General features: G+C 37.4%; 2 protein-coding genes across 4 annotated transcripts in view; both read right to left on the bottom strand.

The window, feature by feature from the left end:
• Positions 1-2,806: 2,806 nt before the first annotated feature.
• LOC122327906 (myosin heavy chain, fast skeletal muscle) overlaps positions 2,807-21,771 on the bottom strand; it is a 41,018-nt gene continuing 22,053 nt past the window's right edge. The window contains exons 1-41 of one of the 3 annotated variants that reach the window (XM_043223574.1): positions 16,825-16,942; positions 16,665-16,706; positions 16,215-16,427; positions 15,949-16,092; positions 15,717-15,873; positions 15,464-15,491; positions 15,183-15,297; positions 14,095-14,187; positions 13,322-13,385; positions 13,127-13,225; positions 12,943-13,046; positions 12,677-12,815; positions 12,476-12,594; positions 12,204-12,353; positions 11,950-12,120; positions 11,568-11,874; positions 11,272-11,339; positions 11,102-11,189; positions 10,898-11,015; positions 10,639-10,762; positions 9,927-10,063; positions 9,584-9,839; positions 9,256-9,498; positions 8,983-9,159; positions 8,732-8,877; positions 8,560-8,650; positions 8,062-8,451; positions 7,855-7,981; positions 7,656-7,774; positions 7,364-7,560; positions 7,090-7,273; positions 6,842-7,007; positions 6,634-6,758; positions 6,146-6,454; positions 5,843-6,046; positions 5,623-5,748; positions 5,308-5,478; positions 5,121-5,225; positions 3,266-3,361; positions 3,018-3,149; positions 2,807-2,915 (exon numbers count right to left, since the gene is read on the bottom strand). In XM_043223574.1, the coding sequence (XP_043079509.1) occupies positions 2,898-2,915; positions 3,018-3,149; positions 3,266-3,361; positions 5,121-5,225; positions 5,308-5,478; positions 5,623-5,748; positions 5,843-6,046; positions 6,146-6,454; positions 6,634-6,758; positions 6,842-7,007; positions 7,090-7,273; positions 7,364-7,560; positions 7,656-7,774; positions 7,855-7,981; positions 8,062-8,451; positions 8,560-8,650; positions 8,732-8,877; positions 8,983-9,159; positions 9,256-9,498; positions 9,584-9,839; positions 9,927-10,063; positions 10,639-10,762; positions 10,898-11,015; positions 11,102-11,189; positions 11,272-11,339; positions 11,568-11,874; positions 11,950-12,120; positions 12,204-12,353; positions 12,476-12,594; positions 12,677-12,815; positions 12,943-13,046; positions 13,127-13,225; positions 13,322-13,385; positions 14,095-14,187; positions 15,183-15,297; positions 15,464-15,491; positions 15,717-15,873; positions 15,949-16,092; positions 16,215-16,415 (5,808 nt within the window). In that variant the 5' untranslated portion in view covers positions 16,416-16,427; positions 16,665-16,706; positions 16,825-16,942 and the 3' untranslated portion in view covers positions 2,807-2,897. Of the gene's footprint in view, positions 2,916-3,017; positions 3,150-3,265; positions 3,362-5,120; positions 5,226-5,307; positions 5,479-5,622; positions 5,749-5,842; positions 6,047-6,145; positions 6,455-6,633; positions 6,759-6,841; positions 7,008-7,089; positions 7,274-7,363; positions 7,561-7,655; positions 7,775-7,854; positions 7,982-8,061; positions 8,452-8,559; positions 8,651-8,731; positions 8,878-8,982; positions 9,160-9,255; positions 9,499-9,583; positions 9,840-9,926; positions 10,064-10,638; positions 10,763-10,897; positions 11,016-11,101; positions 11,190-11,271; positions 11,340-11,567; positions 11,875-11,949; positions 12,121-12,203; positions 12,354-12,475; positions 12,595-12,676; positions 12,816-12,942; positions 13,047-13,126; positions 13,226-13,321; positions 13,386-14,094; positions 14,188-15,182; positions 15,298-15,463; positions 15,492-15,716; positions 15,874-15,948; positions 16,093-16,214; positions 16,428-16,664; positions 16,707-16,824; positions 16,943-21,771 lie in introns of those variants that run through there. The other 2 variants (XM_043223576.1, XM_043223575.1) reach the window with 2 other exon arrangements.
• On the bottom strand, positions 19,539-21,528 carry LOC122327980 (myosin heavy chain, fast skeletal muscle-like). The gene is made up of 5 exons (XM_043223701.1): positions 21,355-21,528; positions 20,308-20,478; positions 20,121-20,225; positions 19,940-20,035; positions 19,539-19,823 (listed from the first exon to the last, which is right to left on the bottom strand). Exons 1-5 carry the CDS (start codon positions 21,511-21,513, stop codon positions 19,554-19,556), a joined length of 801 nt encoding a protein of 266 aa, XP_043079636.1. The 5' UTR covers positions 21,514-21,528; the 3' UTR covers positions 19,539-19,553.

The raw sequence follows: 21,771 nt of genomic DNA, 5'->3' as shown, positions 1-21,771 counted from the left end.
CAGTTTTCTAATGGCTTTGCTGGTCTTTTGAGCTTCAGGTATCTGTTCAAATGCAATTATGATTTAAATGCAGTTATGTCTTGTGCGATATTTACTGGGCAGTAATGAAATCATTAATGCACAAACACATCAGGATGGTGTGTTGTTGTGTGCCTGACCTTGGATCACGCCCCTGTTTTTTTGCTTTGCCTTTCAAAGACAATACAGTCTGTCCCAGTAGCTTTTCTAGTACCTTTGAAAAGATAGGAGGCGGCTGTGGAATAAATTCTAAGACGCTGACATCTTATAAGATGGAAACATGTGGTCAGTAAAATTCTAAGGCATCTTTTCCCTTAGGGTGGACATATTAGGACTTTACACAAATATAGCTGGTCGGTCAGCTATGCCATCAGGGCTTTGCCATTTGTCAGCATAGGTCACAAGCTTTATTGTGGTGTCAGGTTGAAAGCTTTGATATCAGATGGTCATTCATTTTAATCTACCCCGTCTCTGACACTCATATTTAAAAGGTATTGTAGAAAGCTATTGATTCAGTTGTGTTTTACTTATTGATCATTCCATTGTTTGGTCATTAGAAAGGAAATTATTGCATTAGCATTTTTCTTTATTCATTTTGCAGGTGCTTTTATTAAGCAGCTTCAGCAACTGGTACACAGGCGTTCTGTTTGAGAATTGATTGTTCGGCTTTCCTGTTGTTGGCATTCAGTAGTGGACCACATCTAAACTGGCCAGGTAATATTTCCTTCAAATTGTTTGATTTTTAGCATGTGCAATTGATCTTGCAGACATTCTCCAGTCGTCACAAGCATGACTGTGGTTGAACAATGAAGACTGAGTGTTGCTAAAACATATCTTCTTTTTGTTCTTTTTTGGAGTTATTTGTCCATCTTTGAGACAGAGAGGGGCTTTATTAAAATTAGAAGCTCTCACACTTGGATTAGGTGTTTATCATTTGAAATGTTTTGAATAGTTTTACCTGGAAAAAGACAATGCAAATGAATGTACTACTGAGGGCTGGTAGCCAACCAGATTGACAGATTAAATATTTGGTAATAATCTATTTATTAGAAGATATTTAGCTAAAATCTCTCTCATTTAAATGGTGAATAATAATCTAATCATTTACATTTGTTTCATGGGAATCACTTTTCATGTTGTAAGATTTGAAATCTACGTTAGTTAACACAAATTAAGACTGAACAGGACTGCTTCAGCATTAGTTCAGCTTTTTTTCATTACATTTGAATGCAATCATTTAGCAGACACTTAATTTTGAAGTGATTATAAAAACAAATAAAACAAACAGAAAAGCAACAGTATGACCCAGCTAGTCTAACACTGTACGTGTACCAAGTTGTTTTTAATAATAAATAAAAAAAATAATAAAAGTAGATGAAGCTAGTGTTGGGGGTAAATAGAATAGTAACAAATTAGAGAGTTCTAGTGTTAGAGGGGCAAGTGTATATGGCAGAGATGCGTCATTAGCCATTTTCTTGTTGCTCAGTTTGAGCTCGCTGTTGTGACCAGTTTGGAAACCCCAGTCTCCTCTACATTTAGGGAAAAAATTACCAATGAGAATGCAGAGACACTCTCTCTACATACAAGTATTTAAGGCAACAGTTTGCATCCACTCTTTCAGGATTGTGGCATTAGGACATAACATCAGGGAACAAGGGTTATGTACATAACAAGATGTTCCCTTTCTGTCTGTCACTACAAGTTGTGCATGATGACATTTGGGGTCTAACAGGCTAGTGGATCTAGCTTGCTGAGGCACTCCTTGTACATGTTGACAGTGTGTGTCCACTCATTTAGGTTTTATTCATTCTTTCTATCAGGCAATTAGAGTTATGTATGTAAACGATACGTTACCTATCTGGTCCTATGGAAGGTGCCACAACCACTAAATGCTATTACAACATTTTGTAGAAATATTAAGCCTAACTGATTAAAATTGTTAAATATTTTACTAAAACTGCCAGCAAATAGCAACAAGTCACTAATTTGATCATTAAGTCATTTATTCAATTGATTTGTTTAAACGGCTGATTCATTCAGGAATGAAACAAGGGACTGTCGAATCTTATGAATCGTAATTGAATAATTGACTCACTAGATTCATTTAAAAATGCACGTTCGTTCATAAATTAAACACTGCTGTGATTGAATAGAGATGTTTATTTGGAACTATTTTTGTTGATGAAATGAAGCAAAACCTGGAAGCAGTGTAAAAGTCAGAAATTGAAATATTGAAATATATGAAAAATTTCGGAACTATAGAATACGGTCTCAGAACTATATGCAATAGTTTCTTATTTTTGTCATTTTTTAATGCTATCACAAAATTCTAATCAGAATCAAAAGTTAACAGGCTATTCTTATACAATGTAATATGTGTATGATTACTAAAAAACTTATTAACTTATAATGCATCAAATTCTATAATTTTTTTTTTTAAATGACTGCCAGTGTTTCTTGGAACTGTTAAAAACATTTAAAACAGCTTTAACTTTCCATATACCACACAAGTAAGAAAGTGTGAATTTGAATACAGTTATGAAACAAAAATATTATTTCATTGTGAATTTTATGTGAAGGAAATTTGATATTTGAGATTTTTTTGCTGTGTTACTGTTTTTACAAGGGTGAAATTATATATTTTTACACCTCAATTTAAAATGTTGCATCCGACTTTGTATTAAAGGCATCTATTATTAATTCATGCATTTCAAGAGAATTGAACCTCTGATCTTGGCATTGTTGGCTATGATCTACCAGTTGAGCTACAATGACAGAAATAGAGAGCGCCATGAGAAAATATTTAATGGACATTTAAGGCACAGCACAAGCAAGTCATATTATATGTTTGCTTGTAGGCGTGGTATGACATCTCATCTTCATTCTTCATCCTTGCTCTTTATTAAATTAAAAGAAAAATTTATAGTTACATGCTTTTTTGTCTTTCCAAAATGTATGTATATTAAGCGATACATATTAAGAAAACAGCTTTACAATACCTTCCCAGCGTCGCGGCTCTTGGCTCTCAGCTTGTTGACCTGGGACTCAGCGATGTCAGCACGCTCCTGAGCCTCCTCCATCTCGTGCTGCACCTTCCTGTACCTGGACAGGTGAGTGTTGGCCTGCTCCTCCTGTAAGGATGACACAAGATATCCAACCCCTTTCAGAGCATTGCACTCCTGACACTGAATGTATTTAATAGAGAATGTTAAAACTTCACACTCAAGACATTTGACATTAAACTCACAGCTTCTTCAGCTTGGCGCTTGTAGGCCTTCACTTTCAGCTGCAGCTTGTCTACCAGATCCTGCAGTCGGGTCACATTCTTCTTGTCTTCCTCAGTCTTTGGGTGGAAATATTAGTTAAACTATGTACAGCAGGTATAGGAAATTATCACCCATTTTAAAATGATCACATTTGATTTCATTTGTAACATCCACGTAAAGGATAGTACACAAACATATAAGGAAAAAGTACAAAAAGAGTAACCCCCTCTTAAAAAATACTGACTCATCTGAATTTCATGTGAAGCCGTTTGACTTTCAAGTGTGATCAGCCGTGGTCATTTTGATTAGCTAAGAATAAAAAAGTCTTTTCTTGGAGCATTTCAGTTCTTGGTAGTGCAATTAAAGCAAACAATTATAGGTGGCAAGGCACTGTTCAAAAGATATCTAGGATGAAGTTGTGGACAAGTTAGAAGATGGATAAAAAAAAAATCAAAGGCTTTATCAATGGCTAGAAGCATTGTGAAATCAGTTGTGAAAAAGTATAAGATATTTGGTTCAACACAACCCTGTGTCATACACATGCCTGAACCTGCTACTATAACAACAGAGTTCCTGTTTACCTGTTATCTTTCATTGCAGTGGTGCTCAAAACTTTTTTAATTCAAGACCCCCATGGATCACTGTGCTACCCCCCATTGAGAATCACTGTTTTTATTGCATTTAATGTTGTTGGATTTTTCCTGTGTTTTAACCCTTGCTTACATTTTATATTACAGCTGTTATATCAAATTTTAAATCACCTGTATTTACTTTACTCTGCACATGTTTTGTTTATTAAAGACAAAGCCTACATATGGAACCTACTGTCTTTAATCTCCAACATTTCATATCCTGAATCAGGACTTTGCTTCAAACTGGTTATCAGAGAGGCTACCAACGGCAGCTCTGCAGGAATTAGAGTGTTCATTCTGTGCATTGGGGAACAAATTGTCCACAAATGTGGCTTGCATGGGAGGGTTGCAAGAAAAATTAAAGGCCATATTCAATCAAGACTTTTAGAAATGATTGTCAGATGAGAATAAAATTTGAATTATTAAGCCTCAACATCAAACAACTTGAATCAGAAACTGCTTACCAACAAATAACACTGTTCTTAAAGTGAAGCAATGAGATGCTAATATCTTGTTATAGGGTGTTTCTTTACATTAGGGGAGCACTTATGGATAAAAGGAAAAATGGATGATGCGAAATGCGATCAAATTCTTGATGAAAACCTGTTGCCATCTGGTAAATCATTGTCAACAGGAAGAGGAGTTAACTTTATGACCCAAAGCACATAGCAAAACTGCTCATGCACTGGTTGAAGGAGGAAAAAGGTGAATGTCCTTGCATGGCCTAGACAGAGCCCAGAACCCCATTCAAAATCTATGTTATGACTTGAAATCTATGTAATGACTTAAAAAACAAATTCCTCACCATCAAATTTAACTGAACCCGAGCAAGAGTCTAGATGTGTAGAAGTTAGTAGAGACATACCCCCACAGGCTAAAGACTGATTCAAGCAAAAGGTGGTTCAGCAAAATTACTTTTTTAAAGCTGATTTTGTTTTTTAAAATCTGACAAGTTGGTGTTATATGTGTCACTTGGTGTGTCGTGATGATGTGTTGTATGTAAGACAAGACCTAAGAACAATTTTCAGCCAAGGCTATACAATAACAATAAAGTAATGTTTTAGGTTGCACTGTGTAAATACAGATCGATAAACATGTATTAATTTCAGGCTAAAAAGACTGTTTTAAAAGGTGTGATTATTTTCAATACCCACTGTATATTATTATGAAAGATGGTAAATTTCTAAATCTAGTGCAGTTTTACCTGGTAGGTGAGCTCCTTCACTCTCCTTTCATATTTGCGCACTCCTTTCACAGCGTCTGCACCACGTCTCTGTTCAGCTTCAACTTCAGTCTCCAGCTCGCGCACCTTCAGTAGAGAGTCATGTTGTCAACTGTAAATACTCTACTATAGCCAATTCATCTAAGACTACATTCAGCTTGTAATTTACCCTGGACTCCAGTTTCTGGAGCTGTTTCTTTCCACCCTTCATGGCCAGACTCTCAGCCTCATCCAGACGGTGCTGCAGGTCTTTGACAGTCACCTCCAGGTTCTTCTTCATCCTCTCCAGGTGAGCGCTGGTGTCCTGCTCCTTCTTCAGCTCCTCAGCCATCATGGCAGCCTAAAATATAAAACTTAAATTGAGATGCCTTCCCTGAAGTTTACATTTTATCATTTTAACATTTTATTCTACATGTTATCACACACAGTTAAGCAAAGCCAAACGATTTAAATCAGAATTGAGAAAGAGAATATAAACACACACATCAGTGATGGCCTTTTTGGCCTTCTCCTCTGCATTTCTGGCCTCCTGGACAGCATCATCCACCTCACCTTGAACCTGGACCAGATCAGCCTCAAGCTTCTTCTTGGTGTTTATAAGACTTGTGTTCTGTGGAAGATAAGCAGGTAGTTTGTGTTCATCCAACTAGAATTTTGTTTCATATAATTCGAATTTGCTCCTAGTATTAATATTGTTTCTGTACTTGTGAGTGGAGCAGTCCCACACGCTCGCTGGCATCAACCAGCTCCTGCTCTGCCACTTTGCGGCCTCTCTCTGTCTGCTCCAGTGCACCTCTCAGCTCCTCGATCTCTGCTTGCATCAGGTTATTCCTGCGCTCCACCATGGCCACCTGCTCCTTCATGTCCTCCTGTCCTCTGACAGCTTCATCAAGGTGCAGTTGGGCATCCTGTGGTAATAATCTTATTTTTGAGGTGCATACCATGTTGTGTTTAATTCATTTATCATATTCATATGTTTGGTAATTCTTCATTCTACAGAAAGGTACCTTGAGTTGGCCTTGGACATTCCTGAGTTGTTTCTGGGCCTCAGCAGCCTGGCGGTTGGCATGACTCAACTGGATCTCCATTTCATTCAGATCTCCCTCCATCTTCTTTTTGACTCTCAGGGCATCGTTTCTGCTCCTGATCTCAGAGTCCAGAGTGCTCTGCATGGAATCGATCACTCTTTGGCTGTTCCTCTTGATCTGTTCCATCTCCTCGTCCTTCTCAGCAAGCTTCCTGTCAATCTCACTCTTCACCTGGTTCAGCTCCAGCTGCACACGAAGAATCTTGGCCTCTTCATGCTCCAAGGTACCCTACAAGAAAAAAGGAAAAAATTTGAGACATGAGACATGAGTGATAGCAGCATTTGTGGGGTATAAAAAAAGAATGTTCTCTAGAAATTACATTACATTTTAAGTGTTTTGAACCAATCCATGTACAATGTTTATTCAGAGCGATATTATCATAATGCTAATGTTGTAAGGAATAGCACCTCAGCTTCTTCGAGTGCAGTCTGGATCTCTGATTTCTCAGACTCCACAGTCTTCTTGGCTTTCTCTAACTCATGAATGCTCTTTCCAGTCTCTCCAAGCTGCTCAGTGAGGTCAGAAATCTCCTCTAAATGGATTCAAAAAGCAGAATTGTAACCTGTTCTGTTACATTTCTTACATATTTGCTGTACAAATAAAAATGTAATTTACGTTGCAGATTCTTGTTCTCCCTCTTCAGTGTCTCAAGGTGGTCAAGAGCTTCTTCATAGGAGTTCTTCAGTTTGAAAAGCTCAGTGCTGAGAGAACGAGCTTCTTTCTGAGCACCTTCTAGTTCAGCCTGGCCTTCCTCATACTTCTGTTTCCACTCTGCTAGGACCTGGAAAAAAAGGTATTTATTGTTCGTTAGCCAAGTCTGTGGTTCATGGTTTAGATTTAAAGTTTATCTGCATTTTTCCTACCTTGTCAAAGTTTCTCTGCTTCTTATCAAGGTTGGCAGCCAATGAATTTGCCCTCTCCACATCAATCATAAGGTCCTCTACTTCACCCTGCAGTCTCTGTTTGGTCTTTTCCAGTGAGGCACACTTGGAGTTCACCGCTTCAATGGATTCTTCAGCATCCTGCAGACGCTGGGCAAGCTTTTTCCTGAAGAAAGTGGTATAAAAAAATCAACTTATTCAATATTTGTTGGTAAATTTAGGGTATTAAAGACTTAGTTAAGTTTGTTTTAGTTACTTGGCTTCCTCAAGCTCCTCAGTGCGTTGGATGGCATCAGTCTCATATTTGGATCTCCACTGAGCCACCTCACTGTTGGCCTTAGACATTCCTCGCTGGAGTTCAGCTTTGGCCTCCTGCTCCTCCTCATACTGCTCTCTGAGCAGATCACAGTCATGGCGGGCAGATTGAACCGCATGGGCCAGAGCGTTCTTTGCCTGTAAAACAGCATATTTTGAGATTCGCAACATCCCATCCTGTCTTTTTTGTCTGTATGACGGTTTAAAGTATTACAGAAAATTTGCTTCTCTACCTTTATTTCTTCCTCAACGTGTCTCTTAAGTTCCTCAATTTGCTGAGTGTAAGCCTGTTTTCCTCTAGTTAACTGTGAAACAAGTGCTTCTTTCTCTTCCAGTTGGCGACTAAATTCACCTTGAAGACAGCATACAAATATTTTATATTTCTAATAGCATAGAAGCTTTACACATATAGCATGCTTTACCATGTCTTACCATTCTCAGTCTGAAGTCTTGCACGTTGTGCATTCATGTCATTCAGCTGACGAACATTTTCATCACTCTTGGTCTTTATTTCACTCAGTTGGTCTTCCAGGGTACGACACATTTTCTCTAAATTAGCCTTAAGAGGTACAAATGTTAAAGTTATATTAAAATCATATTTAATATATAACATATTTAATAATCCTCTAGTGACATTACCTTGGATTTAGCTACAGCCTCCATGTTGCTTGTCAAGTCATCAATTTCCATTTTGTATTCACTCTTCTCCTTCTCCAGCTTCTGCTTGACCCGCTGGAGGTTGTCGATCTGTTCTCCGAGTTCAGCCACACTGTCTGCCTGCTTCTTTCTGAGAGCTGCAGCTGTAGCTTCATGCTGCAAGGTGGACTCTTCCAGATCACGACGCAACTTCTGGAATTCAGCTTCACGCTTCTTGTTCATCTCAATCTGGGCAGCAGTGGCACCACCAGCTTCCTCGAGCCTCTCGCTGATCTCTTCAAGTTCCCTGGAGAGATCAGCTCTCTGCTTCTCCACTTTAGCACGAGCAGCTCTTTCTGCTTCAATTTCCTCTTCCAGTTCCTCTATACGGGCCTTAATGAAGCAAGAATGTAGTCTTTGTGATTTTTGTAATGTTGATTTGTTGCATTTAGCAAGCTATCAACTTCTCAATTTCACAGACAAGATTAGGGTTAGTATTACCTGAAGTTCTTTGATCTTCTTCTGAAGCTGTGCTCCCAAAGACTGTTCATCCTCAATCTTGCTGAGAAGCTGACTTATCTCAAAGTCCTTCCTGTTTTAGAAGTGGGGTTTTTTAAATGTACAAAATACTTTTTTCAAATGTGTAATTGTATAAAGATTGATATCTTCTCACTTTTTGATCTTCTCATCTGATTGTTGTTTATCATTCTCCAGGTCCATTATGGACTCCTGGGCCAGTTTCAAATCACCCTCAAGCTTCCTCTTGGCTCTCTCAAGGTCCATACGGAGCTTCTTCTCTTGCTCCAATGAGCCCTCAAGCTGTTGTGAAGAAACCAGAGGAAGGAAATGTTAATTAACAACAGTTTGTAATTTCCTCTTGTCTCAAATTTAGTCAGGGTCTTATTCTCATAAATAACATCTTACATCGTCCACTTGCTGCTCAAGCTTGGTCTTAGATTTAGTCAGAGTGTTGACTTTGTCTTCCTCTGCCTGAAGGTCATCAAGAGTCTGCTGATGTGACTCTTGGAGGGCTTTCTTCTCTTTGGTCAGTTTGGCAATGCTCTCATCCTGAGAGGCCATCTCCTCTGTTAGGTTTTTCACCTAAATTGAAACATCATTTATTGGTTTCATTCTTAAGAAACTTAATCACAATCAGCAGTGTGATAATGAAATAAATATAAAATACAAATTACTGACCTTATTTTCTGTTGCATGTTTCTCTTTCTCCACTTTGGCCAAGGTGAGCTCCAGGTCATCAATGTCTTTCTTCAGTTCAGAGCATTCATCCTCCAGTTTCCTCTTCTTGGCCGTCAGTTCAGCATTGATTTCCTCTTCATCCTCCAGTCTCTCATTTGTCTCTTTGAGTTTGGCCTCGAGCTGGATCTTGCTTTTGATCAGACCTTCACATCTCTCCTCGGCATCAGAGAGGTTTTCAGTTTCCTGATAATTGAAATAAATGTATTTAATGACTTATGTTCATAGCTGTATGGTGCATATTATGATCTAAATGAACTGAATTACTTACTGAAGCTACTTGCAGCTGAAGGTCATTTTTCTCCTGAAGAAGTGACACCATTTTCTCCTCAAGCTCCTTCTTTTTAGCTAATGCTTTTGTAAGATCCTCCTTCATTTTCTCATAGTTCTCCTTCATGGCTGCCATTTCTTTCTCAGTCTCTGCACTCTTCAGAAGAGGCTTGATCTTAAAGTAGAGCTTCATCCATGGCCAGTGTTTGACATTCATGAATGAGCGGATGTTGTATTGTATGGAATAAATTGATTCTCTGTGTAAATTGTAATCAGTAAATTAGTCAGTCAGTTTGAGAAGCTAAATGGTTGTAATTTGAAATAGCTTTGTAATTTGATTGTACCTCCTCTCCATCATTTTGACAAACTCCTTCCTCATGACATATCCACGGCACAAAGCCTGAGTCATGGTAACCAGCGATGCTAGTTTTTCATCTCTCATCTCCTCAAGAGTACCCAACAGACCAGCTTTAAAGAACACCTACAAAAATATTTAGAAGAATGTATTTATGGGCAGTTTTGAGCTAATGGATAAATAATTGGACTAATCCAAAGGTAGTTGGTTTGAGTCTCGGGTCCGTTAGGTTGGTGGGGTCACTATACTTGGCCACACATCACTTCACTTACGTTCAACACTTTTAAGTTATTAGTGGTACAATAATGCAGAAAGGAATTAATGTTCTTTAATGTAAATGTGACATGGCTTATGCTACATATGCTACATAAAAGTGTACAATTATATTACTTAGAATAAAGGAATTATGTGCTTTTATCTTCCATGCAACAGCTTGAGGAGGCACAACAATTTTTCAATCACTATGATGTACATATAGAATTTTGTGTGAAACTCTTGTGTGAAATAACATGACTGGTATAAATCATAGTTCTGAATTCCCAAGTTTCAGAAGTTGTTGTCTGCACTGAATGTTTTAGATGAAATTGTGTGGTGTTGCATTAAAATTAGTTTTCTCTGGAATTGCAGAAATTGTCATGCTCTTAATTATGATTAGAACACTTTTGGTTTTGGCCATGTAGTTTCTTTACGGAGATGCTTACCTTGGTGTGTCCAAACTTGTATTGCGTGTGGTCAACATCAATAGAGCCCAAGAGTTTCTCTGAAGCCTTTTTGTTGTCAATGAACTGTCCCTCAGGGATGACACTAGCATTTAATACTTTGTATCTAGGAAACATTTAAGAGAGGATTCATGTTTTGGCTAATCCACAAAAATACTGAAGGCACTGTTTTGAAATATGGTTAAGAATAGGTGGTAAATTATCTTTAATTCACAGTTTGAGAAAGGTGTGGTGTCTTTACCTCTGCTTGAAGTCACCATAGAGGATTCTGCTGGGGAAACCCTTCCTACAGATTCTGATACCCTCCAGCACACCATTACACCTGAGCTGATGGATGACCAGGAAGTTCTCCATTAGACCTGCAATGCATATGTTTCATATGATTAATATTTCAGAAATAATTTACCAACAGTAATACATTTGAGTGTTCAGAGAACAGGTTTACCTGGAGTCTTGGACTCATTAGGAATCAAGCAGCGCACAAAGTGAGGGTGAGTGCTCCTCAGGTTAGTCATCAGCTTACCCAAGTTCTCCTGTAATGTTTGTTATTAGTGCAAATTTAAATATAGAAGATCTTTCATTCACATCTTTCATTACAAGAGAGGAACCTTTTACCCTAAAAAGTGCAGACACAGTCTGGAAGGAACCTCCTTTCTTCTTGCCTTTTTTTCCACCACCCTCAGCTGTTTCATGTAAAAGAAGTTGATGTTATCGATTTAGTATAGTTTTATATTAAGCTGTTCAGTAAACTGATATCTGATAATGTCAGACATTAAATACTCTGTCACCATATTGCATAGATATATTTGATGTTTCCATGAAATCTCAGAATATTCGATAATATATTGTTACATTAACTTAAGACAAATGTATCTTTTCTCTGTTTTGCACATCATTCTTAAAGAAAATACCTTCAGCACCAGCATGAGCAGCATACAGAAAGGCCAGCACTTTGAGTGATGACTTCTGGTAGAGTTGAACAACAGAGTCGTTCAGTGGATCCTTGTTCTTGTCCAACCAGCCAGCAATGTTGTAGTCCACAGTCCCGGCGTAGTGCACCAGAGAGAAGTGAGCCTCTGCTTTACCTTTGGCAGGCTTGGGCTTCTGGAAAGCCGCAGTTTTGCCCAGATGCTGATCATGAAGCTTGTTTTTGAAGCTTGTGTCTGTTGCCTTGGGGAACATGCACTCCTCTTCGAGGATGGAGAAGATGCCCATTGGCTGTTGAAGAAATGTTCACCCTCAAGTACAGTCACAATGTGAATAGTAAGTTAAATTTACTGAATATCCTCTTACCTTCTCAATGAGCTCAATGCAGGCGGCCAAGTCCATACCAAAGTCAATGAACTCCCATTCAATGCCTTCTTTCTTGTACTCCTCTTGCTCCAGAACAAACATGTGGTGGTTGAAGAACTGTTGCAGTTTCTCATTTGTAAAGTTGATGCAAAGCTGCTCCAAGCTGTTGAACTGATGATTAAACAGGCAGTTTTTTACAGCTTGCCGATATCTTTTATGTTTGAATTCTTACAGAGACTTTGAATGATGCTCACATCAAAGATCTCAAAACCAGCGATGTCCAGCACACCAATGAAGAACTGTCTGGCCTGCTTGGTGTCCAACATCTCATTGATACGGACGACCATCCACAAGAACATTTTCTCATAGACAGACTTGCAGAGAGCCATTACTGCATTGTTCACCTGAGAAATGTAAAGGTCATATAACTTATTTTAAACTGTACTTTCTGAAGTGTGAATGTGTCTTCTGAATGCTTATGGGATATTTCTGGGTTAATTCATCTATTGAGAAGGTAAGTGATCACCTGTGGTACTGTCTGGCCTTTGGTCACCATCTCGTTTCCGACCTTCACTCTGGGGTAGCACAGAGCTTTCAGCATGTCAGCAGAGTTGAGGCCCATGAGGTAGGCGATTTTATCAGCCACTGAGGAGGAACAGTTCTTTGCGGTATTTTCACTAATGAAGTCAATGTTTGCATGCTGATTTATGTTAATAATAAACCCTACCCTCAGTGCCATCAGGTTCAGCCTGCTCCTCTCTCTGCTTCTGTTTGAACTTCATGCTCCCATGATGCATCACGGCCCCTGTCAGCTTGTAGATGCTGATTTTCTCATCAGCAGTGAAGCCCAGAATATCAATGGCAGTCTGTTTTTAAATAAAACACATAATGCATTAATATGCATTTTATATTGCATGTCATGCAGTATTTGTTCTTTTTAATTTCATGTCAGATACGTCACTACTACTAATAAAAACTGAGTTGTCCACATACATCTGTGGCAATGAACTCCTCCACATCATTGATGCTCTTCACAGTGATCTCACCCTGGCTGATCATTGGATAGTCATAAGGGTTGGTGGTGATGAGCAGGGCCTCTGTAAAGAGTTGATGTGCTGCATGATAACAGTGTTCTCAAACAAAGAAATACCTAAACATAATCCTGTAGATTTCTCACCGAGCAGCTCTGGCTTGTGTCCAGTCATGAGCTGGTAGAAGATGTGGTAACTCCTCTCAGCAGACAGCTGGAATGTCACTCTAGACTTTTCCAGCAGATCTATAAAAATGGGTGAAAAAAAGACATTACGTTTAATTGATTAATTTTACTTAGTATCCAAATATATATCTTAGGCTTTAAACAGTGTTGACTCACAAGTTTCTATATCAGCTGAGGCAAGTTTTCCAGTGGTGCCAAAATGAATCCTGATGAATTTACCCTATAGAGATGGAAGTAATTATCAAATGTTTAACTGTTTGGTACGGTGACTCAATGCTGCCAAATACATATTTTTCCCCTCATTTATGTTGTAATAAGATTTCTAGTTAAAACGCATATATAATTTTAAGAAAAAAAGAAACATATTTCAGAAAAATAAACAAATTGTGTAGCTAATAATGCAAACACAAATTGTCTTCTGCAACAAAAATGCAAACAGTACAAATGATACAAAAACTACACACAAAAACAGTGAGAACTATACAGAGTCCAACATAAAAAAGATGATATTTATGAACTATGTTTTTACATTATATATAAAATGTCTGCACGCTGCGTCAATAATCATTCCTGTTTGGCTATGATGAATCAATGTTGTCAAAATGTGATGAACTATTTTTAGTTCGTGGGGCGGCAGTTTTGGTCTTCTAGGGATAAAATAAACACTTTATTTTAATAACTTCAGCAACGTGCAGACGGTGTCAGACTGATGACAGCAGCAAGGAGAATCACTTAGCATACATTTTAACAAGATAATTACGTCATTTTAAAGACATAATTTTAATGAGAAAACATCTTGTTATAATGAAAAAAATGTTAAGACATAACTGAGTGGAAAAAATGTGTGTGGTGGCAGTGTGTCACCGTAGTTTGGCATTTTTGAAATTGAATGTTGCCCAATGTTATTATAATTCATTAGTACAACTTACAAAACGAGAGGAGTTGTCGTTCCTCACAGTCTTGGCATTACCATAAGCCTCCAGCAGAGGGTTGGCTGCAATGATCTGGTCTTCCAGTGATCCCTAGATGTATAGTAGTTACAGGATAGTGGATAGTTGTGAGGTGAATCACAAGTACTGTAATCAATCCCCTTACCAAAAGTTTTTTTTTATCAAGTATACATAAGGTCAAATGTATTTTTATGTATACTTAATGTAGGAAGTATACAAATATCAGTGTACTGGTAGAATATTGTAAGCGTGCCATTTAATGCTCCTTGGCCTACTTTCCAGTATATAAAAGTATACTAGTAGTAGTAGTTCATTATGCTCCTTGATATTGAAAACGAGTGTATCTTACCATGTTATTTTAATGTATTATCCTAATTATGAACACTGGTTTGTTGTGTAAACAGTTTTAATGTTTATACTGCATGTATACTGCATGTTGTTATTCTCTTCATTATTTACCTATAGCATCTAACAAACTGAAAGCCTCACCCAAAGTATATAATAGGTATACTGATAGTTTACTAATTGAATTCTTGTAGCATTTTAGTCTTTTTAGTATTTTGAAAACTAGTAAACTGCCAGTAGTTAGTAGTTTTATACTGTATAATTGCAGCTTTTAATAAAATGCATTTTAAATCATACTTTAAGTTGAGTTTAAATTTGGTGATATGTCCCTATTTAGGTATTCATTTCTATATATTTTTTTTCTGTTATGAGAAATAACATTTTGAATAAAAGTTAAGAAGAGACTCCAGACTTAAATGGAGTCTTTATTTCCATCAAGTTGAGTTAGATTACATGTGGAAGCATCTGTTGTTTCCAGTTTCTGCACTTGTATTTTTTATAAATTCTGTACAAAAGATAATAGCCCTCCTTCCATTTGGCTTTTTCTAAGTATAAGTCAAGTGTGCTTATATTGTCATTTTAAGTACATAATGCTCATTTCTGAGCAAGTAGACAAAAATTATACTTTCCTTAGTTTAGTTCAAAAAAGTATACTAATAGAACACTTGAAAAAACGTCTTTTTTATAAGGGATACAATATTGTAAAATAAGTATTCACTAACCTGCATTTTTCCAGGGACCGGCTCTGCCTTCTTTCCTCCAGACATCGCACCAACAGTTGCAAAGTACTGAATGACACGTTTTGTGTTCACAGTCTTTCCTGCACCAGATTCTCCACTAGAGATTGATACGAGATCAGCATTTAGTCATAAATCCTCAATGAAGATGATATATATATATATATATATATATATATATATATATATATATATATATATATATATATATATATATATATATGCAATTAAAAAGGTTTTAGGTGTTCCATCTTAAGTGTACTCACGTGATCAGAACAGACTGATTCTCACGATCTGAAAGGAACCGTGAAAAATTAACAAGGTTTGCAAAATAGGTGGCACTATTTTTAATTAAATCAAAACATTTTTGTCGTCCTTGAAGTGTCAGCATGGTCTTCAACTACTTAACCTTAATGTTTTGTTTATATATATATTTGTATTGAAGCTTGTTCCTTTTTTTTATTCAGTAATGCTACATAATGAAAATATTGCATCAACACACTTCCAGACTCTACTTACCGCCGAGCATGAACTGGTAGGCGTTGTCAGAGATGGAGAAGATGTGAGGTGGGGCTTCAATCCTCTTTTTCCCTCTGTATCCAGCCACGACAACTGCGTCGTACACCGGCAGCCACTTGTAGGGATTGACAGTGACGCAGAACAAGCCAGAGTAGGTCTGAAACAGAGATAGTCCAGGTTTACAATGCTGCCGTCTCATCCTAGAAATAAAACACAATTTACTTAGACTTACGTAGATCATCCATGCTGCGTAACGCTCTTTGAGGTTGTACAGCACACAAGGCTCATTGAGGTGGGTCATCATGGCCATGTCCTCGATTTTGTCAAACTTGGGAGGATTCATGGGGTGGATGTCCTCTTCTTTTACCGTGATTGTCTGTAATGAACATTAATCCGTAATCAAAAAGGATGAACGTTTTTGTACACGTTTTGTACAAACATTTCACTGTATTTGTTTTAACTTCTACAGACTCAATCACAGTAGCATATGATACTTACTTTCCCACACAGAGTTTTGACAGTAGCTTTGCCGCCCTCTCTGCCAGTAAGAGTACCCTTCAGGTACATCTGTTCTGGCTCTGCCACAAAGAACGCCGTTTTGGCATCAAAGGGGGTGTTCTGAGCCTCAATTCTCTCTCTTTCTGTCTTCCGGAGGTAAATGGCCGCCGGGCCGAAACACTCCATTTCACCATCTCCCATGATGGCAGTTCACTGTGAAACAAATCTAGTTCAATTTGTTGAGTTTTTAACTTTAAGCTTAATATATTTATTATTATACCTTAACAATCGACTCTTATTCTAATTTCAATTCATTGTGCATTAAAATATAAACATTTGTATTTTTTTAATTCAGATTAGTAGGTCTTACAAAAAGATTACACATTTTCAGTTTGAATGGAAAAACTTTGAATCATTAAATTATTGAATCATGAATTATTAGTTTTTTACCTTGTACAATGCTCCGAGTGAAAATAACCACAGTTCAGGATTCTGAGGACAACAACAACAGCAAACAAAACAGTATTCCATGATGATTTTCTCTAATTAAAAATATTTTAATATGTCATTTTAGAAATAATTTCAGTCTTCTGAAATACAAATAGCTTACCAATCTTTGACGGGCCACTGTGCTAGAATCAGAGGCTGTCATTTATATAGTGTTGTTACTGAACAGTCAGCAGAACTGTCCTGCTTGATTTGGTCATGTAATTCTATTCAGTTTATGGGAATGTATCTCTGCCCTAGAGCAGAAATGAAAGACTACAAGTTACCATTCATGTATTCTGGTGTTTTCTTGTAACATGCAAGGTTTTTAGTTGTTATTATCTTTTACTTCAACTAAATAACAGTCTTTACACACTAATTCACAATGTTGACATGTTTTCATGTAAAAGAAATAGCATCATAGAATTTTGTAGAATTTACTTTTTTTGTACATTAAAGTTTTCAATCCATGCGTTATGTAGGTTGTACTCCTGTTTTAATTCAGGGTTTCTTGTTTAATTAGATGTATCATGTCTTATGTAGTATCCTTAACACACACAGAACTTGGCATAGAGGAGTAACTTGGTTTAGATGTGGAGAAGCAGTCAGCTGTCGTTGGGATTCAGTTTCTGGAGTGACAGCAACACCCACTAGGTTTTTACCTTTAAAAAGTTAAGATAACTGATTTCTGGGCAACCACTTGATCACTTGATGTCATACTCTAAACTGACCTTTGCGTTGCTGGATAAATTCCTGTTCAGTTGTTTTTGGACATTTAGTGTCCATGTTATTTTCTCTTCAAAGTCAGATAAAGTCATGTAACAGTGTTTTCATATGATGTTAACTTTTCACACATTACTTTAAATCTGTTACACAATCATGAAAAATGTACTGCATGTAATAATTTGATCATTTGAGTGGATATTTTTCTCTTGACCAATTTAAGAAGTTTTGCTAGCAGGACCTTTAAACCAAAAAGTTTTATTACAAGAGATTGACTTTTACAGTCCAAGTGAAAAATAATATCTCTGGCAGATTTTTTATTGGGCAATTAAAATTCAGTGGTCACTGCAATACTAATCTTGTTTCATAGTGATATTATGACTCAAAGTTATAAACAGCATGTTCTTATATGGGAAAAACATTAAATATAGCACAGTGAGAGCTTCTGTTTGTATGAGGTTTAGGTCAGTCATCCAGGCCACAGTGAAGACCTACCTGAGCTATCATGACATCACCAAGATCTCTCTGTAAGTAGTGTTTTCATTTTATTGTACTTTTCAATAAAGAGTTGATGGTTTGCTCCAGATGTTAGGATTTATTAACTGTATGCTGCTGTTGTATATTGTTAACTGCTATTAACTGACTTTGAGTTATAAGCCTGAGACTTTTTATATTTACATGTATACTTTAAAAAAAGTGCAGTACTTATTCATCATTGGGCCAAATGGTTTTTAGAATGATGAGAGTAACGGTTTAGATGCATTTCTATGTGAATATGATATGGTGCATAAACTAAAATATGAAGCAAATTACCAAAATACAAGATTTATAAAAATACTATATTCACACAAGTAAAATAGAAAAGATTGAAGTTATTGTGCTGCATATAACATTATCTAGAGACAGTTGCTAATCTCCTAACAGGAACTCCTAAAAAAAACAGCATGTTACACTGTTTTTAGCATCTCTTCATCTTAGACTGGCTCCATCATTAAGTTCTTTTAAGTGGAAGCTAAAAGTGCATTGACTTAAACTAGCTTTTTGATAATGCCTCTTGTTTAATTTATTATTTATTGCTGTCAGTCATTGTTTGTCTGTAAGTTAATATTTTGCTTTTCATTTTAGAGATTGTACAGCAGATTGGTATGTTTTAATTATGCTTTATATATAAAAAAACATAAACAACATAACCACACACTATAGATCCCCTGAGGAAAAATTCAGGAGAGAAAGAATTGTATAAACTACATCATTTAAACCAAAATGTATTCCATCTAAACTACTAAAATAGCTGCTTCCAGAAGTCACAGATTCTATTTTGACTATTACTAATTCATTATTGTCATTAGGATATGTCCCCAAAATCTTTAAATTGGCTAAGTGTTGCGTAAAAAAAAAGCATCTTGACCCCAAAGAATTACAGACCAATCTTGAATCCTTCTTTTCTGTCAAAGATAGTAGGAAAGGTATTATCCTCAGAACCATATTCCTTCTTAGAAAAAAATGGTATTTGTGAGGATTTCCAGTCAGGATTTACACCGTACCATAGCACTGAGACTGCTCTCATTAGACCTGCTTCTATCGTCTGATCGTGGTTGTGTCTCTTTATTGGTGCTATTGGATAATAGCACTGTGTTTGACATTGAATTGATTGCACAAACTATTTAAACTAAACTGAGCTGGACAATGACATCAATGAATTCAATAATGAAATGCTTCTAAATGAAAACTTAGTCTTTAAGCTTCTCATTTTACATTAATGACATTGTGTTCTGTTATTTGATACTATAAAGTGCTTTGATACAATCCAAATAAATAAAGCTGACTTTTCAGCTCAAAGCAGAGAACTGATACTACAGAGCATCAACTCACTAAAACTGAACAGTGGATTTCTGCTGTAGTATGTAGATGGTAGGATCAGTGTTTGCTGGAAGCATGAATCCATTTGTCTTACCTACATTACATCAAGCTGCTGCTGGTTTAATGGTGTGGGGAAATCATTTGTAACTATCTATCTTTTATTGTCTGTGTGAATTTTTACATCATACGTTTTGTTGCCTTCAGGACAAAAAAAGACGGCATTGAAACTGCATTCTATTTCATTGACCACACATGAAAACTTAACACAAGTCATATTTTATGCTTGCTTGTTGTTGTGGTGTCTTCATTCTTCATCTTTACTCTAGAACAAAATGACACAATTGTGTAAAGATATTTCAACAACAATAAAATGTTCACTTTTACAACATCTGCACAACTATTTTCTACCTTCCCAGCGTCGCGGCTCTTGGCTCTCAGCTTGTTGACCTGGGACTCAGCGATGTCAGCACGCTCCTGAGCCTCCTCCATCTCGTGCTGCACCTTCCTGTACCTGGACAGGTGAGTGTTGGCCTGCTCCTCCTGTAAGGATGACACAAGATATCCAACCCCTTTCAGAGCATTGCACTCCTGACACTGAATGTATTTAATAGAGAATGTTAAAACTTCACACTCAAGACATTTGACATTAAACTCACAGCTTCTTCAGCTTGGCGCTTGTAGGCCTTCACTTTCAGCTGCAGCTTGTCTACCAGATCCTGCAGTCGGGTCACATTCTTCTTGTCTTCCTCGGTCTTTGAGTGTAAGTAAGTCAATGTTATTAAGTGAACTATGTAAATTATAATAAAATGTAAATTTCTGAATCCAGTGCAGTTTTACCTGGTAGGTGAGCTCCTTCACTCTCCTTTCATATTTGCGCACTCCTTTCACAGCATCTGCGCCACGTCTCTGCTCAGCTTCAACTTCAGTCTCCAGCTCGCGCACCTTCAGTAGAGAGTCATGTTGTCAACTGTAAATACTCTAATATAGCCAGTTCATCTAAGACTACATTCAGCTTGTAATTTACCCTGGACTCCAGTTTCTGGAGTTGTTTCTTTCCACCCTTCATGGCCAGACTCTCAGCCTCATCCAGACGGTGCTGCAGGTCTTTGACAGTCACCTCCAGGTTCTTCTTCATCCTCTCCAGGTCAGCGCTGGTGTCCTGCTCCTTCTTCAGCTCCTCAGCCATCATGGCAGCCTAAAATATAAAACTTTACCTGAAATGCCTGTTAAACCAAATGCAAGGAAAATAAAATATATTTAAACAAATAAAGACACAGATCTGTGAGATAAAATGAGGTTTAAGATCTGGAAGGAAAAAAAAGTGAAACTATTTGTTGTGAGCACAAACAAAGAGCTCCTTGCTGATTGGTCAGTGCAACTGCACATAATGTCACATGGAACTAGGTGTGTATAATTATCAATGTGCAGTGTTTGTGGATGTGCATCTCCAGTTTTTTTTTCTCCATTCCTACCCAAGTTGGTGCTATTACTGGTTGCAAAACCAAATAAGGGAAATGCAAATCCTGCACTTGGTTACTAAGTTTGGTGTAAGCAACTTGAGTTTGTTCAAGGACATCCTGAAAAAGCCAGGAATGTATTCATCAACTTTGAGACACTACCGGTAAGATAAACGCACATTTTTAGCAACTACTGTGTTAAAATCTAACCTATGAATATTCCAGTAATGTTGTTTAAATGAGTTAAATCCTTAAATGATCTTAAATGATGCTATGCGTAGTGATTTATATACTCATGTTTGTGTATGGTTTATTTGTTTGTTTGTATAGGTTATTAAGCTAAGCATCTGAGAAAACACTGAAAATGAGCAAATGAAGATCGAATTGTTGCAGAATAAATTTAAAAAAATTGCTTCAGTGATGAAGAATCTCATGCTTTGAGTTAATCCTTGCACCTTCCAAAGTTGATTGAAGCTTTTTTCACGTTGAGGCAGACATTGAGACTACAAATCCTATATCTTGACAATGCCTTCCCTGAGATTTCCATTTGTTACCACAAGCAAAGCCAAACAACTGTTTAAATCAGAATTGAGTAGGAGAATATAAACACCCACATCAGTGATGGCCTTTTTGGCCTTCTCCTCTGCATTCCTGGCCTCCTGGACAGCATCATCCACCTCACCTTGAACCTGGACCAGATCAGCCTCAAGCTTCTTCTTGATGTTAATAAGACTTGTATTCTGTGGGAGATAGGCAGGTAGTTTAGTGTTCATCCAACTAGAACTTTGTTTCATATGATCAGAATTTGCTCGTAGTATTAATATTGTTTCTGTACTTGTGAGTGGAGCAGTCCCACACGCTCGCTGGCATCAACCAGCTCCTGCTCTGCCACTTTGCGGCCTCTCTCTGTCTGCTCCAGAGCAGCTCTCATCTCCTCAATCTCTGCTTGCATCAGGTTATTCCTGCGCTCCACCATGGCCACCTGCTCTTTCATGTCCTCCTGTCCTCTGACAGCTTCATCAAGGTGCAGT

The sequence above is a fragment of the Puntigrus tetrazona genome, chromosome 22, assembly GCF_018831695.1.
Source record: "Puntigrus tetrazona isolate hp1 chromosome 22, ASM1883169v1, whole genome shotgun sequence".
NCBI lineage: Eukaryota > Metazoa > Chordata > Actinopteri > Cypriniformes > Cyprinidae > Puntigrus > Puntigrus tetrazona.
The sequence above is the reverse complement of the archived record's forward strand: the minus strand, read 5'-3'. Positions and strand labels throughout refer to the sequence as shown.